The following is a 14,392-nucleotide window of genomic DNA, read 5'->3' as shown; positions in this document are numbered from 1 at the left end:
AATTCAATTCGAAATCGGTTTCGAAATCGAAATTTTTCGAGTTTGCACATCCCTAGTGGGAAGAGTTGGAATACAAAAAATGTCGAAGAGCAAGCGATGCGATAAGTAAAAACTGATTTTTTGTCGTTATATTTGTCGTACTAATTACTACAATTAGAATTTCAGCAAGAGCACCTTTTATTTTTCATTTACTTTTCAGCTTTCTAGAATTAAGTATTTTCTTCGTTACTGTTGTTTTCTAAATAATCTTCAATACAAGTGAAAATGCTTTAATCTGACTATGAGATATTAAAAAATAATAATAATTTATGGTACCCAAAAGAAAAGGATAAAATTTTATTATTTTTGCACGTTCACATTATTAATGGCCTAGTGCCAGTAACCAGCAGGGTACCCGTAACAGTGTGTATCCACGACAGAAAAATTATAATATCCTTAAACGAATTAACTAATTAGACTATAATATCCTTTACAAAGCAGATAAAATATTGTACCAAAAAACAAAAAATCAGTCGCTCCAATTTTGAGGAAAAATGTCGTGAAATCCAAATTTGTCATAATGCTCAATCTCTCTCAAGGAATCCTTAGATCTTCCAAGGAAAAACTAAATTAGTGGTATAATTTAACAAAAAAAAATGTCGCGGGCAGCTGAACGAAATTGAATAAATTTTCCTCCGAAAATATATGCCTCCCAGGATCTCTAAGTTCACCACCAAAAAATGTTTCTTCCTAAACTTCTCTGAGGATGGGCCAACCTTTTCTTAGGATGTCATTGATCTTTGGATGAATACGTTTTTGCAATCTTGGCGGACAAAGCTCTGCTGCATAACCATTTAATTTGGCTGCCAGACTTGATTTTTCCAGCTCTTCTTCAGGCAAGTTTCCCATTAGTTGAAGAAGAAATGGATTCCGTTTCAGCTCAAATTTCTGAAGATCACAAGTCAAAATTTTCATTAATGTTCCTTTCATTCTCATAAGTGCATAATGTGCCCAGTAAGAATATCGCAGAAGCCAGGAATAACTTCTAAACAAAACTAAGCAGAGGTCATCCTTCTGCACTCGTAAATTCTGCTGGACCACCTATTTCAGAATCTACAAGTTGCTACAGTGACTCCTTCCTATCCGTTCCGAATAGGAGCAAAACAAAGGAAAACCTGTACTTGTAACACCAATTTTGCTTTTGCGATTTATACAAGTTGATGAAAGACACTAACCTGATGATCAGGCTCTGCAGGATAGAATGTTCCCAATTGCTGAATTTGAGTGGTTACAATGCCACTCTTTGACCTTGTCTGCTCTCTTTCTTTACTTACAGAAGCCAATCTTGACTCTTCAGTTCCATTTGTGAAAACGATGGATCTGCTTGGAAAGTTTCAACTAAGAAAGCCAGCATTATGACATAGAAAATACAACTTCAATCCAGGTTACCAACAGTACCTGTACTGGTTACCCACATCAGGACCTTGCCCAAACACCTGCCTAGAATCGTGGCTGGTCCAGAAGACCTCCAAAAGTTGTTTAAAAGTAATTAACTTAGGATCATATTCAATCTGCACAGAATCGATTTCAATATATAAAACAAGTGTAGAAATAATTGAATGTCTATTAAAGAGCATGTTTTGGTAGTTGGTAATTGCAACAGTATCTGACTTGGGAGTAAAATTCCATTTTCTCTGTAGCGAGACTAGCATGTTATCTCAAAGTGTTCATAAACTTTCATATTGCTAAACTTTTAATTTGGATGTCTTTTATGCTATTGAGGCTATCATAGATTAGATTAGGCAAATGGTTTTCCACCTTTCAGCTAATTCAGGTCACAAGCAAAACTCTTGGCAGGATAAACATTACATTAGCTCCACAGTAGACTATAATAATGATCTGTTTCAAGGGCTTGAAACAGCTAACTATGTCAAGAACCCAAATCAAACGAGTGCCGACTTCATAACAAATTAAACTGCAACAATAGGTTTGTTACAAGCATTTAGTTCACAAAATGAAGTACCACTCTTCCACTCTCACTCAGTGCTGGTGGACAACTGAGAAATCCAGCTGAAAGGTAACAAGTGCAAACAAAGTTGATGGGATGACTGAAACCTATTGTTGCAAGTCCATTAGCAATAACCTCATGCACGGTCATGTTACAGAATCTCCAAGGCCTTCTCTAAGCAAACAGAACGATGACGGTCAAAAACTAAGTTGCATAGACTGGCTAAAAACAATTCAAGATCTTTACACTTGAATCCCCCAAACATAGGAAATACTTCCCAGTTTTTCTTGATTAAGACTCATTAGCAATAAAAGAAGTTGACTAATTCTCCATGATCTGCCTAGAATAACGATAGTTCATAGGAACAATCAATATTCACCATTTTCCTCTCCAAACTAATTTTGTTAATCATTTAAAAAAAAAAAAACACATCCCCAGTACTTATCTCCAATCACTCAACATTAGAGCCTTCTCAGGCTCAACAACCGAGTATGAGAATTAGCAATAAACAACTAAAAACAAAATCTTGATAAGTCCTCAAATTTCAAATTAGATCTAATTGTCCAACCTTTTACCAATTAGCAAAACCAAAAGACTTAAACCGGTAATAAAATGCAAATCAATAGGCTGAAGAAAGAAGGAACGTAGGAGGTGACCTGAACAGATTCAGCGTGATCACCTAAGCTCCGATACTCGGGATTGGTTTTGGATCCACCGGCATAGCCGACAGTCGTACGCACTACCCCATCCAAGCAGCCAAACACCGCCTCCGATCTCCAGAAGCTTCCTAGAGCAAAAACCGCTGTTTGCAGCTGTTGTTGATTGGCTGTGTCTGTAATTGAACCCTCCGATAACTGGGCGGAGAATCTGATGCCCACACATAGATCTGCTGCCAATACAATGATTATGGGTAAATAGCATGTAAGGCGCGTGGCCTCCTTCATTGGGCTGGGAGTTGAATCGTCGACGGCCAGGATAATCCGGTCGGGTCGCTGGAATTCTTTATAATGTTCGACGAAGTCGAGTCCGGTTTCTCCAAAATTCGGCTGGCTGTGATCGGGTCAATCCGATTCGTTCGATCCACAAGTCCATTATAAATATATTATCTCATTTTTCAATTTGTTGTGATTTCTCCAGTTAATGCACGAATTAATAATTCATGGTTTTCCAGTGGTATTTTTTTTTCCTTTCTCTTTTTTATGTTCAAGAGAAAATTACTAGTTACTTCACCCACCCAAAAAGTTGGGGAGAATGATATCTGCTTTCTGTCAAAAAGGATTTCTTAGGCTCCAGTTACGAATCACGACAGAAAGCCTATGCAAAACCCTAAACCCAAAGTCCAGCAGAAAGCTACCAAAAATTAATTAGCAGTAACTATATACCAGTAGATCCAGCACAAAGTTTCGAAAAAAAATTTTAAAAAATCGTAGACAAACGTAAAAATAGAAATGCACAATAAATTCTAAGAATTATAGCAAAAAAAAAAAGATGCATACAAGAGATTGAAATTTGTGAGATTAAAAGTAAATAAATAAATAAAAGGCGAGAAGAGAGAGATAAAATGAAGTAACCTTACCGGATAAAGAGGTAGAGAAATATATCCTCGTCGTTGGCTGCCGCCGGAAGATGCTGCGTTGCGGTTCAGCTTGGAGAACTGTCTTCACCTAGCGGCGAGGACAGGGAAAGTTAATAATGTGGCCGCGTACAAGTGAGATCCGCTATATCAAGTTCCGGACCTCTATTTACGATTTGACCCACCCATGCTTCCTAATCCTAATCTTTTCCTAACTTTTGACTGCCTGGGGCCTTGGGCCTTGGACTTTTACTTGGTTAGAGACCATTATGAATTACTAGTTACTACTTAAGCATGGGTGGACTAGTTACTAGTTACTACTAATTACTAGTAACTAGTTACTAGTTACTACTTTTGACTGCCTGGGGCCTTGGGCCTTGGACTTTTAAACAATTTTTCTACCGCATAAGATTTTCATTTAGCTCATTCTTCTACTTGTCAAATTATGCCTCTTCAATTCCCTTTTGTGTCAGCTGAATTTCCAAAAGCAGTATAACTATCCTAATTCCTTATCAGTGAGCAATAGCTCTAACAAATTCTTAAAATTTGACGGAATAACACGACCGATCTGATTAAAAAAAATCTTCTTTTAGTATAATATGAAGGAAGCCCATCTTTTCAAGTTCAATTTCGATTAGTTCAAGTAAATTACATATTTCATGCTGAGTAAGAGCAGTAAAATACCACTGATGTCCAAGAATATATCCAAAACTTTTCGATACGGGTTGGTAGCTGCTGTAACTACGTGAGACTGTTCGAAGGAATAGCTCTAACATAAAGTACCCAAAATGTATAAAACAGTCAATAACGATTACACAAAGATTCCCATACAAATTCAGCTCTCCATCTAAACTAACTGAAGAAGCGTAATGAAAAGCTGGGAAATTCAATCAGTTTAACAACTTGAACTGAAAATCAGAAACAATCTAACCTTAAAGACGGCAACTTTATATGGTTTGGAAGCTTGAATTATGCGCAAATGGCCGAGACTTTGAGAAGACAATTATTGGGTTTAGGGCTTTGAATTGAGAGTTTGATAATATTAACGAGAGAAGTTCTCTCTTCTTTCGAAAAACCGAGAAAGCAACTATTGATGAACGAGTGATAGCCTCGTGGGAATATAAAAGTCAATCCTTTGTTACCCGTGTTAATTAATGAACTGGGCGGGTTATTTGGGCCTGGTTTTTATCCATTTGGATATGAGTTTGACCCTTGAGGCTAACCTAGTGGTCATTGACAATCTGCGTTAGAAGCTTGCTATGCTTGTATGTAAGTAGTATAGTCCAATGCGGATTCTCTATCTCCTCCCATCATCCCTTGTAAAGTTTTAGATTAACGTTTAATGTACATATATTTTTATATGATCTAACTTAAATTTACACCACATTATCTGTATTCACATTTGAAATCTTTTATATGTACCATAAATGTAGACCTCCTTGTATATGAAACGGTAATCCAAAAACTGTTTACTTCATTTATGTGCTAGTATTACATAACATATTCATTTCTTGAAGGTAATTGCTCTAGTGTTTTTCGAATAATCAACTATGACAACAATAAAGAAGCAGACTACTCACAAAGAGTGACAGAGATCAAAACATCGATGATGATCAATTCATCCAAATAATTTCAAAGAAGTTCAAAACTAAAATTACACTATGCTGTTAAGCTTTAGCTACACTGGCAACACCAGGATCGCCACAGCACTAAAGTGAGAAAAATTTGAACCCCAGTTACTGAAATATGGTCCACAGATCAATCTTCACCAAATCTTCTTAGAACATAAAAAGCTAATCAATTTCTATAGCTCAATGGTTAAATTAACACAACCCTGACAGAAAAATCCCAACTTTAGCAGAGAAATACAACGGCATTACATGAAATGAATCCTCAATAATCTAAGACTTACAAAATGGTCAATCCTCTCTTAATTAACCCCTAATGCCTCAGGTGGCCCAAATCTTTTGTGGCATTACGCGAATCACAACTATTACAGGAAACAAGAAAAGGAAATTGAAAAAATAAAACCCAATTTACCAAAAGATTAAAAGGGCCAGTATCACGGGCAAACGACAATTATAAATTAATTAAAAAAAACTCAGAGAGAGAGAGAGATCAAATAAAAAGCCAGAGGAGTATAGCACCTTCGATTTAGAGGGAAATGGGAGAGGTCGGAAAATGTTTAGGGAGAGGAGAGATGAGGAGGGTGGTGGTGGACGATGATGACGTTGGTCCAACACGCGTTGTCTGAAGAAAGGTTTTAAGGTGGAAAGGAATTAAGGGAGAGGCCCAACGAACGCAGGGTTTGTCGGTGGTATGACTTCTCCGCTTTACTCTTTAGTCTTTTCTGTGTTTCGGATAATTTTTACGCTACTATAATTGCTTTGATTAAAGGGATAATTGCAGAAACCTCCCCTCACTTTTATAGTAATAGCATTGACCTCCCCTATCAATTTTAAAATAGCACTGACCTCCCCTATCAAAAGTTGGAGGCAATTTAATAAGCAAAAATGGATCAATTTACTAAAGTAACCCTGACATGATTTAATTTTACCAAATGAATGTGATGAGTACTTCCATCAAACCCAACAAAACATTTGTTAATAAAAATTACACTAAATTAACTATTTCTACATAGTTTAACTAATTAATTAAATAACTAATAATCTAATTAATTAATAACTAATTATCTAATTAACTATTAACTAATTAACTAATTATCTAATTGTTAATAGTTATTAACTAATCAAACTATTTCTGCATAATTAAACAAATTAACTAATTAACTATTAACTAATTAACTAATTAATTAATTAACTAATTAACTAATTTCTGTTTATCTAATTAACTAATCTCTATTTATCTAATTAACTAAAGCTGTTGTCTGTCCGAAACTAATAAACTATTTGCATGTTAAACTAATTAACTAATTAGCTGCTTAACTAATTAACTACCTAATTATCTAATTAACTAATTAACTAATTTTTGTTTATCTAATTAACTAATTATCTAATTAACTAAAGTTGTTATCTATCCGAAACTAACAAATTATTTGCATGTTAAACTAATTAACTAATTAACTAAAGCTGTTGTCTATCCTAAACTAACAAACTATTTGCATGTTAAACTAATTAACTAATTAATTGCTTAACTAATTAACTAACTAATTATCCAATTAATTAATTAACTAATTTTTGTTTATCTAATTAACTAAAGTTGTTGTCTATCCGAAACTAACAAACTATTTGCATGTTAAACTAATTAACTAATTAATTGCTTAACTAATTAACTAATTAACTAAAGCTGTTGTCTGTCCGAAACTAACAAACTATTTGCATGTTAAACTAATTAACTACTTAACTAATTAACTAACTAATTATCTAATTAATTAATTAACTACTTAACTAACTAATTATCTAATTAATTAATTAACTACTTAACTAACTAATTATCTAATTAATTAATTAACTAATTTTTGTTTATCTAATTAACTAATTAACTAATTATCTAATTAACTAATTAACTAAAGCTGTTGTCTATCCGAAACTAACAAACTATTTGCATGTTAAACTAATTAACTAATTAATTGCTTAACTAATTAACTAACTAATTATCTAATTAATTAATTAACTAATTAACTAATTTCTATTTATCTAATTAACTAATTAACTAAAGCTATTGTCTGTCCGAAACTAACAAACTATTTGCATGTTAAACTAATTAACTAATTAACTGCTTAACTAATTAATTAATTAATTAACTAACTAATTAACAAACTATTTGCATGTTAAACTATATGCAGTACGCATTACCTATTTAAAGTATCGGTTCTTTATAGGTATTTTACTTTCAAACATTTAATTTATGATAAAAATATCAATGTTTGTAAGTAAAATTCAAAAAGTGTTACAAAAAATATCAATATTCTTACTTTCAAACATTTAATTTATGGCCCTATTGTGAGGACTCGTAAAAACTATTATTTTTAAGCCTAATTTGTGGCTTAATAAATTATTTAATTGGATATTTGCCTCGAGGAATATTTTCTAGTCTTATTAGACCTAAATGCATGGTAATATAACTTCGTTATATTCTTAAAGTAACTCATTTCACGAATTAATTTCCTGGAGCGCGTTTAGTAAAAATAGTGAATAGTGCTTGGAGATTTTATCCGCTTGAGAGTACAATAAGTTTGGAATATTGGAGATTTGTATAATAGATCTAAATTAGGTATTTTAATGTTTAAATACTCAAGTGATAGTTATTAGTATTATCGTTATAAGAATTTCTCGGAAGTTTCGCGTTATCGCGCTCAGATTGGAGATACGCGTTTTCGCACGCGTGATTTTAATTTAGGAACTTTAGACCCTTATTTTGAGATAATTAAGAGTGAATGATATTTATATGAATATAAGTGCATTAGAGGTTTAGTGCACTGGTGAACCAAACGCGCGAGAAATCGAGCCTTAATCGCGCCAAACGGCTCCTAATGTGAGTTGACTAATGGGTGATTTGTGGCCACAAGTTAGTATCTTCTCATGGAAGCTTAAAAATCTGATCACTCTCTCTCTCTCTTGCTCCCTCATCTGGCCGAACAACAAAACAAGAAAAACAGCTCAAGAGTTCTTCAAATTCCTCCATCAAATCTTCACCAAATCATCTCCAAATTCAACCAAACTTGCACCACACTTAGATTAACACTTGAGGAGTATTTTGAGCTGCAAAAGGGAGCTGAAAAGCCACGGTTTTCTGGAGCAAAGAGTGACCAAAAATTTCTGATCTAGTCATCCAAGAAGGTAGCAAATCATCCAACCCATAGATCTTAGTTTTTGTAAGATATATTGCACATATAAGGTTATATAATCATGTGGGTAGTCTTGTTTATGGTATAAAATGTGAAAGTGGGCTCTATGAACTCCCACTCTTGGGTTGTTGCTGATTTGATGATTGATGGTGGATATATTGTTGGTTTAGTGGTTAAAATGATGGATTAATGGTGTGTAATTGATAGAAACTTCATTGGGTGCAAGAAGCAAAAGTGACCGTTTTACCCCTACCTTGTCCGACCATTTTTGTGCACAATTTTGAGGTTCTAATGACTTGATTATATTGTTTACATGTTATTGTGAGTGTGTACAAAATTTCATTGAAAAATAACATGATTTGGTTGGTTAAATGAGTTGATTTCCAAAGTTAGCAAAACTGGAAAATGAATCCCGTATTGCCCAGGCAGTCATTTTGTATCGGCTATAACTCTTTACTCCGATGTCGAAATCAAGTGCCGTTTGCGGCAATGGAAACTAGACATTCCCAGATTTCCATTGGTACCAATTTTACATTCTGGTTCCACTTGAGTGAGCCACACCATTCGATTGAAAATCACTGTCCTGTTTCGTTGCTCTCCAGGAGACAGGACAGAAATTGCTTCTTGATGCTCAAAAACGAGCTGTTTGTGAATGGAATTTGAAAATGGTTTCTTCTGAGAAAATTTAGCTTTATGAGAGAGCTTTCCAACGCCATTAACCACGCCCAATTCCAAGTTAAATTGAGTGAGTTGTGGCCAATGTTTGAAACTGCTACAGTGATAGAATTTTCCACTTGGACAGATTTGTAACTAACAATGATTTGGGACTTGTTTTCTGAAGCTTCTTGGTATAAATCACCTATCAAATGTACCTTAGACATTATCTACTGAAATGAACCGTGTTTGAGGTGTTTTATTGGTCAAACGTTTTGAAAATGGAAAAAAACGGAAGTCCAAGGCAGATTTGCCGAGGAACTTCTTGGGACTTTAGTGATTTCGTTAACCAACTTTACGAATGAATTTTCCTACGAAATTTGGTATAGAAATAGCCCTTATATGGTAGGATAAATACTGCCAAATTTGGTGCCATTCCAAGTCCGTTTCAGTGTTCAACCAACGTCCCAAAGTTCATGTTTAAATCTGGAAATTCTTGATCGAGGAGGAAATTTTAGCCAACTTTGACCTGCTATATCTTGGCGCTCAAAACTTTGATTCTTGTTCCGTTTGTTTTGTTTTAAACTTTGATTGTAACTCTAATTGAGTTCTAAATTTCGGAGGGTAGTTCGTATTGTGTGAATTTTGCTGGATTTTCAAAGTTGGTCAAAAACCAACCCCGGAACTGTCTTAATGGTCCAAAGCGGCAACCTTGAGTCAATTTTTGAATACCTTCCGTTTGGAATCATGGAAAAGTATCTTCTAGGAACTTTTAGCTCTTTTGAAGAAGTTTCCAACGGTATCAAGCTTTCCAATTTTGGACCTACATAGTGCAAGATACGATTTTTCTAAAATTGACACCCAAAGCTGAAATTTGTCAATTTCTTAGAAAATGAGATTTTGGAAACTTGCCTTCTTTTCTCGATACCGATTGAACATTTTGAACTCGATTTCATGGAAAATATTAGTCTCTCTCTTTAGACTTTAAAACTTTACTCTTGAGCCTCGATTGTTAATAATTAAGGCCCAATTCATGAATTCCCTTTAGATTGTATAACCTTCTTTGATAAGTAGGAGTTCTAAATGATAGTGTATAATAGTTAATGGTTATTTGCTCAGGCGCTCAAGGGGACCTTCAAGAAGAACTCGAAGTGGACGCCTAGACACTTGTTTGAGTATTTACTCTCTTGTTGCAATAGGTGAGTGTTCCATATAGGAATACGTAATTGAATAAGTCTAGGACACGCTTATTTCATGATTATTAAGTGCTATGTGTTAAGTATTTACCATACTCATGCCTATTTAAGGAATGTATACTTGCATTACATATCTACATGAATTGGTTAAATGATTAACCATATCAAATGACCATATGAACTCGATACATGCTTAACTTGCTAGATTGCTTGCTTAGCCTACTCGATTTTAAAAAAAATGGAGTCGAGTGTGTACTTTATCGCACTCGTTCTCTTTTGAGATGAATAACTCATGCTTGAAAATGCTCGAATAACATGACTTGGTATGCTAAGGTTGCATACGTCGTTGGAGTGAATCTCATCGACTCTCACATGGTAAAAATGGGATAACGGCCAATGATGGCTTATTCATATGACAAATGCCTGTCAATTGACCGTCACTACTCAACCGTTAACCGTGAACCGTTTACCAACCGACATTACTACCTGATTACTTGACTATTTTCTCACATGATTTCCAATCTACATGACTATTCGATATCCGTGAATTACATGCTCCCATGAAATCAACTTGTATTGCTTACGTGCTTATGTGTTAAGTATCCACTTGATTACTTGATTATCATGAATCACACGTTATATGAAACTGTCCATCATTGTTAGGCGAGTGTGTACTTTATCTCACTCGACCTACCCAAATGATGAATTTTACCCTTTTGTCGAATTACTTGGTTACATGTGCATGTTGTAAGCTCTAAGCTGAACTGGGCCCTGCTCATGGTTACTGACCTACTCGAGCCAGGACTGGGCTCGGTCGGGTAGGTTGGAAGCTTGGGACACCGTTTCGGTATACTCGAGTATTACCACTGGAGGGATAAGGCGATGGCCAGACCGTACCGTGGGGATCGGAAGTCATAAGGTGCAGATGACCGACAGAGTTCCACTGGAACACCGTATCCTACAGTATATGTTTACCTTGTATCATGATGATTGTTTCATGCTAAAATGCCAACATGAAATCCTGAGCTATGCCTGTAATAAGCTCCCATCACTCGTGAACTATACATGCTAATGTCTCATACCATGATAAATGTCTCAAATTACCCGTACAATGATTATCACCTCATGATAACATGCCATTGTGTAACCTTGAACCATGCATATGATATGCCCAACTTACTTGATTTATTTGAACTATTAGAGTGTCTTGGAACCTCTCTGGGCTGTGTAGCTCATACCACGTTGTGGATTTCTTTTCAGGGTTAGAGACCAAGGGTGCTCGTGAGTAGTACTAGATTGTTCTCTTTTGAAGACTTTGAGTTATATTATAACGGATGGCTATTGTACCCTTTTCCGTTGGGTTGTATTTAAGCTTGATAGCTACATAATTGTAAGTGTGAGATATTTGAAGTACTTTAATTATGTATTGAAGTTACTTATAGTATTTCGAGCTCTTGAATGATGGATTGTAATGAGTCCTGGCAAGAGTTGGGCAGGCGTCCCGCGGATACCCTTTGGTTCGCCTTAGGGAGAAGTGGGGGCGTCACACCTATGCCCCTCCCTTTTTGTAAGAATATTATTGTAACACTTTTTGAATTTTACTTACAAACATTGATGTTTTTATCATAAATAAAATGTTTGAAAGTAAAATACCCATAAAGAGCCGATAGTTTAAATAGGTAATGCGTACTGCATATAGTTTAACATGCAAATAGTATGTTAATTAGCTAGTTAGTTAATCAGTTAATTAGTTAAGCAGTTAATTAGTTAATTAGTTTAACATGCAAATAGTTTGTTAGTTTCAGACAGACAATAGCTTTAGTTAATTAGTTAATTAGATAAATAGAAATTAATTAATTAGATAATTAGTTAATAATTAATCAAATAATTAGTTAATAGTTAATTAGTTTAACAATTAACTAACTAGATAATTAGTTAAGTAATTGTCAAGCAAATAATAATTGTCAAGCAAGAAGAGGGCAAAATTGGAAGAAATTTCTTATCTCACTTCTACAAAAGCTGTCAGGGAGGTTTCTGCAACGAATTGTTACTGTTCAGGGGAGGTGAATGCAATTTCAAAACCTAGAGGGGAGGTCAGTGCAAATGTCAGAAATCTCAGGGGAGGTTTCTGCAATTATCCCATGATTAAAATAATGGTACGAAGGCTATTTCTTTTTTACCCCTAGAAGTTTGCTAATTTCTAAAAACAGCGTACTATTTCACTGTAATAATTTATTAAGCACGTACAAATTTCACTGGGCGGGTTATTTGGGCCCGATTTTTGTCCATTTCGATATGAGTTTGACCCTTGAGGCTAACCTAGTGGTCATTGACAATGTGCGTTGGACGCTTGCTATGCTTGTATGTAAGTAGCATAATCCAATGCGGGTTCTCCATCCGCTCCCATCAGCCCTTGTAAAGTTTTAGCTTAACGCTTAATGTACATATATTTTTACAGGGCAAATTATCCATTTGGCCCTTGAACTCTTTGTCTAAGTAAAAATAAGCCCCTCATCTATTTTTTGTTGACTTTAAGCTCTCGAACTTGTAAAATTGGGCACCCGTGACCCTTTTAGCCAGTTTCTCCGATTTTGTAACCGGAAGACGAATTCACACGAGTGGCAGTATGCTTTGGAAAATGGCATTTTTGTCCGCATCTTCTAAGCAAAAAAAGAACAACTCCTCTCTCTTCCCTCCATGGACTACTCCTACACCTACGACGACCTCATCTTCCTCCCCCACTTCATTGACTTCTCCACCGATGCCGTCTCCCTCTCCTCTCCTCTCTCCCGCAACCTCTCCCTCTCCCTCCTATTCGTCTCCTCCCCCGTAGACACCATCTCCGAGTCCTCCATGGCTTCAGCCATGGCCTCCCTCAGTGAAGTCACAGTGAAGCCCTCCATCTCTGAGATCAAAATCTCCTCGCTCAGCTTCGCCCTCAGCAGCCCGTACAGCAGGCACGCGAAGTCACAATGAAGCCCCTCGTCCCGCGAGATCAGTTTGTTGGAGAAGGTCAAGCCCGGCATCAGCCCCCAATTCTTCACCCAGAATATGGCACAAAAGCTCCCTGAGAAGAATATCCCCTCCACGCAGGCAAAGGCCACCAGGCGCTTCGCGAAGGACTCGGAGCCGTCGATCTAGTGGAGGGCCCACTTGATGCCATCAGGTTTTCGTCTAGTCTGCATGAGCTGAAGAATGAGAGGTCGTCGAGTTCAAATATCTGAACCTCTGGGCAAGAAATCTCTTCTGACTAGTGCCTCCAGAACACTGGATTTTCCACTGCTCTGGCTTCCGACGACGGCCACTTGCGGCAATTCAATTGTAGACTGACTGAAGAGCTACGCGAATATGTCTTGGAGCTTGTTGACGATCAGAATGACCGAGCTCCCCAACGGCACAACACTACTATTGGATTGACTGGCCAGAGATGGAGAAGCAACAGTGTCATTTACTGGTACCTCAACCATAGATGGACTGTCGTTGGCTGAGAATTGAGACCAATCAAATCAACTGTGCGTTAGCTACCGTGTTCTACTGTGTGTCGAAGAGATCGAAAGAGGGGAGTACTAAAACCCTAGCGTCGCGCGAGTTTTGAATCTTTTGACAAAAATGCCATTTTTCAAAGCATACTGCTACTCGTGTGAATTCGCCTTCCGGTTGCAAAACCGGAGAAACTGGCTAAAAGGGTCACGGGTGCCCAATTTTACAGGTTCGAGGGCTTAAAGTCAACAAAAAATAGATGAGGGGCTTATTTTTACTTAGACAAAGAGTTCAAGGGCCAATTGGATAATTTGCCCTATTTTTATATGATCTAACTTAAATTTACACTATATTATCTATATTCACATTTGAAATCTTTTATATGTATCATAAATGTAGACCTCCTCATATATGAAGCGGTAATCCAAAAACTATTTACTTCATTTATGTGCCAGTATTACAGAACAGATTATTTCTTGAAGGTAATTGTTTAAGTGTTTTTTGAACAATCAACGATGACAACAATAAAGAAGTAGACTACTCACGAAGAGTGACCTAGATCAATACGTCGACGATGATTAGTTCAACCAAATAATTTCAAAGAAGATCAAAAAATAAAATGAATGATCAAAAACTAGTAGTAAAACAATACAAATGCGACAAAATTTAAAGTAAAAAATTCTAACACCCTCACG

The 14,392-nt window shown here is 36.0% G+C and overlaps 1 protein-coding gene and 1 long non-coding RNA gene across 4 annotated transcripts; one reads left to right on the top strand and one right to left on the bottom strand.

Annotated features, from left to right (window-relative positions):
- Positions 1 to 430: 430 nt before the first annotated feature.
- Positions 431 to 5,906, bottom strand: LOC113701954 (peptide methionine sulfoxide reductase A5-like). Of its 3 annotated transcripts, XM_027222870.2 has the most exons (6): positions 5,708 to 5,906; positions 3,564 to 3,651; positions 2,644 to 3,037; positions 1,438 to 1,550; positions 1,215 to 1,359; positions 431 to 927 (listed from the first exon to the last, which is right to left on the bottom strand). In XM_027222870.2, the coding sequence occupies exons 3-6, from the start codon at positions 2,929 to 2,931 to the stop codon at positions 730 to 732; spliced, it is 744 nt and encodes a 247-aa protein (XP_027078671.1). In that variant the 5' UTR covers positions 2,932 to 3,037; positions 3,564 to 3,651; positions 5,708 to 5,906; the 3' UTR covers positions 431 to 729. The 3 variants fall into 3 exon arrangements, with proteins under 3 accessions (XP_027078671.1, XP_071916407.1, XP_071916408.1); XM_072060306.1 differs by having other exon boundaries at positions 2,644 to 5,550; XM_072060307.1 differs by lacking the exon at positions 5,708 to 5,906 and having other exon boundaries at positions 3,564 to 5,689.
- Positions 5,907 to 8,082: 2,176 nt separating this feature from the next.
- Positions 8,083 to 11,867, top strand: LOC140011448 (uncharacterized). Its single transcript, XR_011818620.1, has 3 exons — positions 8,083 to 8,359; positions 10,141 to 10,220; positions 11,478 to 11,867. It is a non-coding gene; the product is annotated as an uncharacterized lncRNA (long non-coding RNA).
- Positions 11,868 to 14,392: the final 2,525 nt, after the last annotated feature.

The sequence above is a fragment of the Coffea arabica genome, chromosome 7e (genome assembly GCF_036785885.1).
Source record: "Coffea arabica cultivar ET-39 chromosome 7e, Coffea Arabica ET-39 HiFi, whole genome shotgun sequence".
Lineage (NCBI taxonomy): Eukaryota > Viridiplantae > Streptophyta > Magnoliopsida > Gentianales > Rubiaceae > Coffea > Coffea arabica.
Note: the sequence above shows the minus strand (reverse complement) of the source record. Positions and strands in the feature narration are given on the sequence as shown.

Coding starts and splice junctions, on each gene's coding strand:
- LOC113701954 (XM_072060306.1), bottom strand. CDS start 2,931: ATGAAGGAGGCCACGCGCCTTACATGCTATTTACCCATAATCATTGTA. Junction 1,551..2,643: donor ATCACGCTGAATCTGTTCAG/GTCACCTCCTAC, acceptor GATTCTGTGCAG/ATTGAATATGATCCTAAGTT. Junction 1,360..1,437: donor GATGTGGGTAACCAGTACAG/GTACTGTTGGTA, acceptor CTTTCCAAGCAG/ATCCATCGTTTTCACAAATG.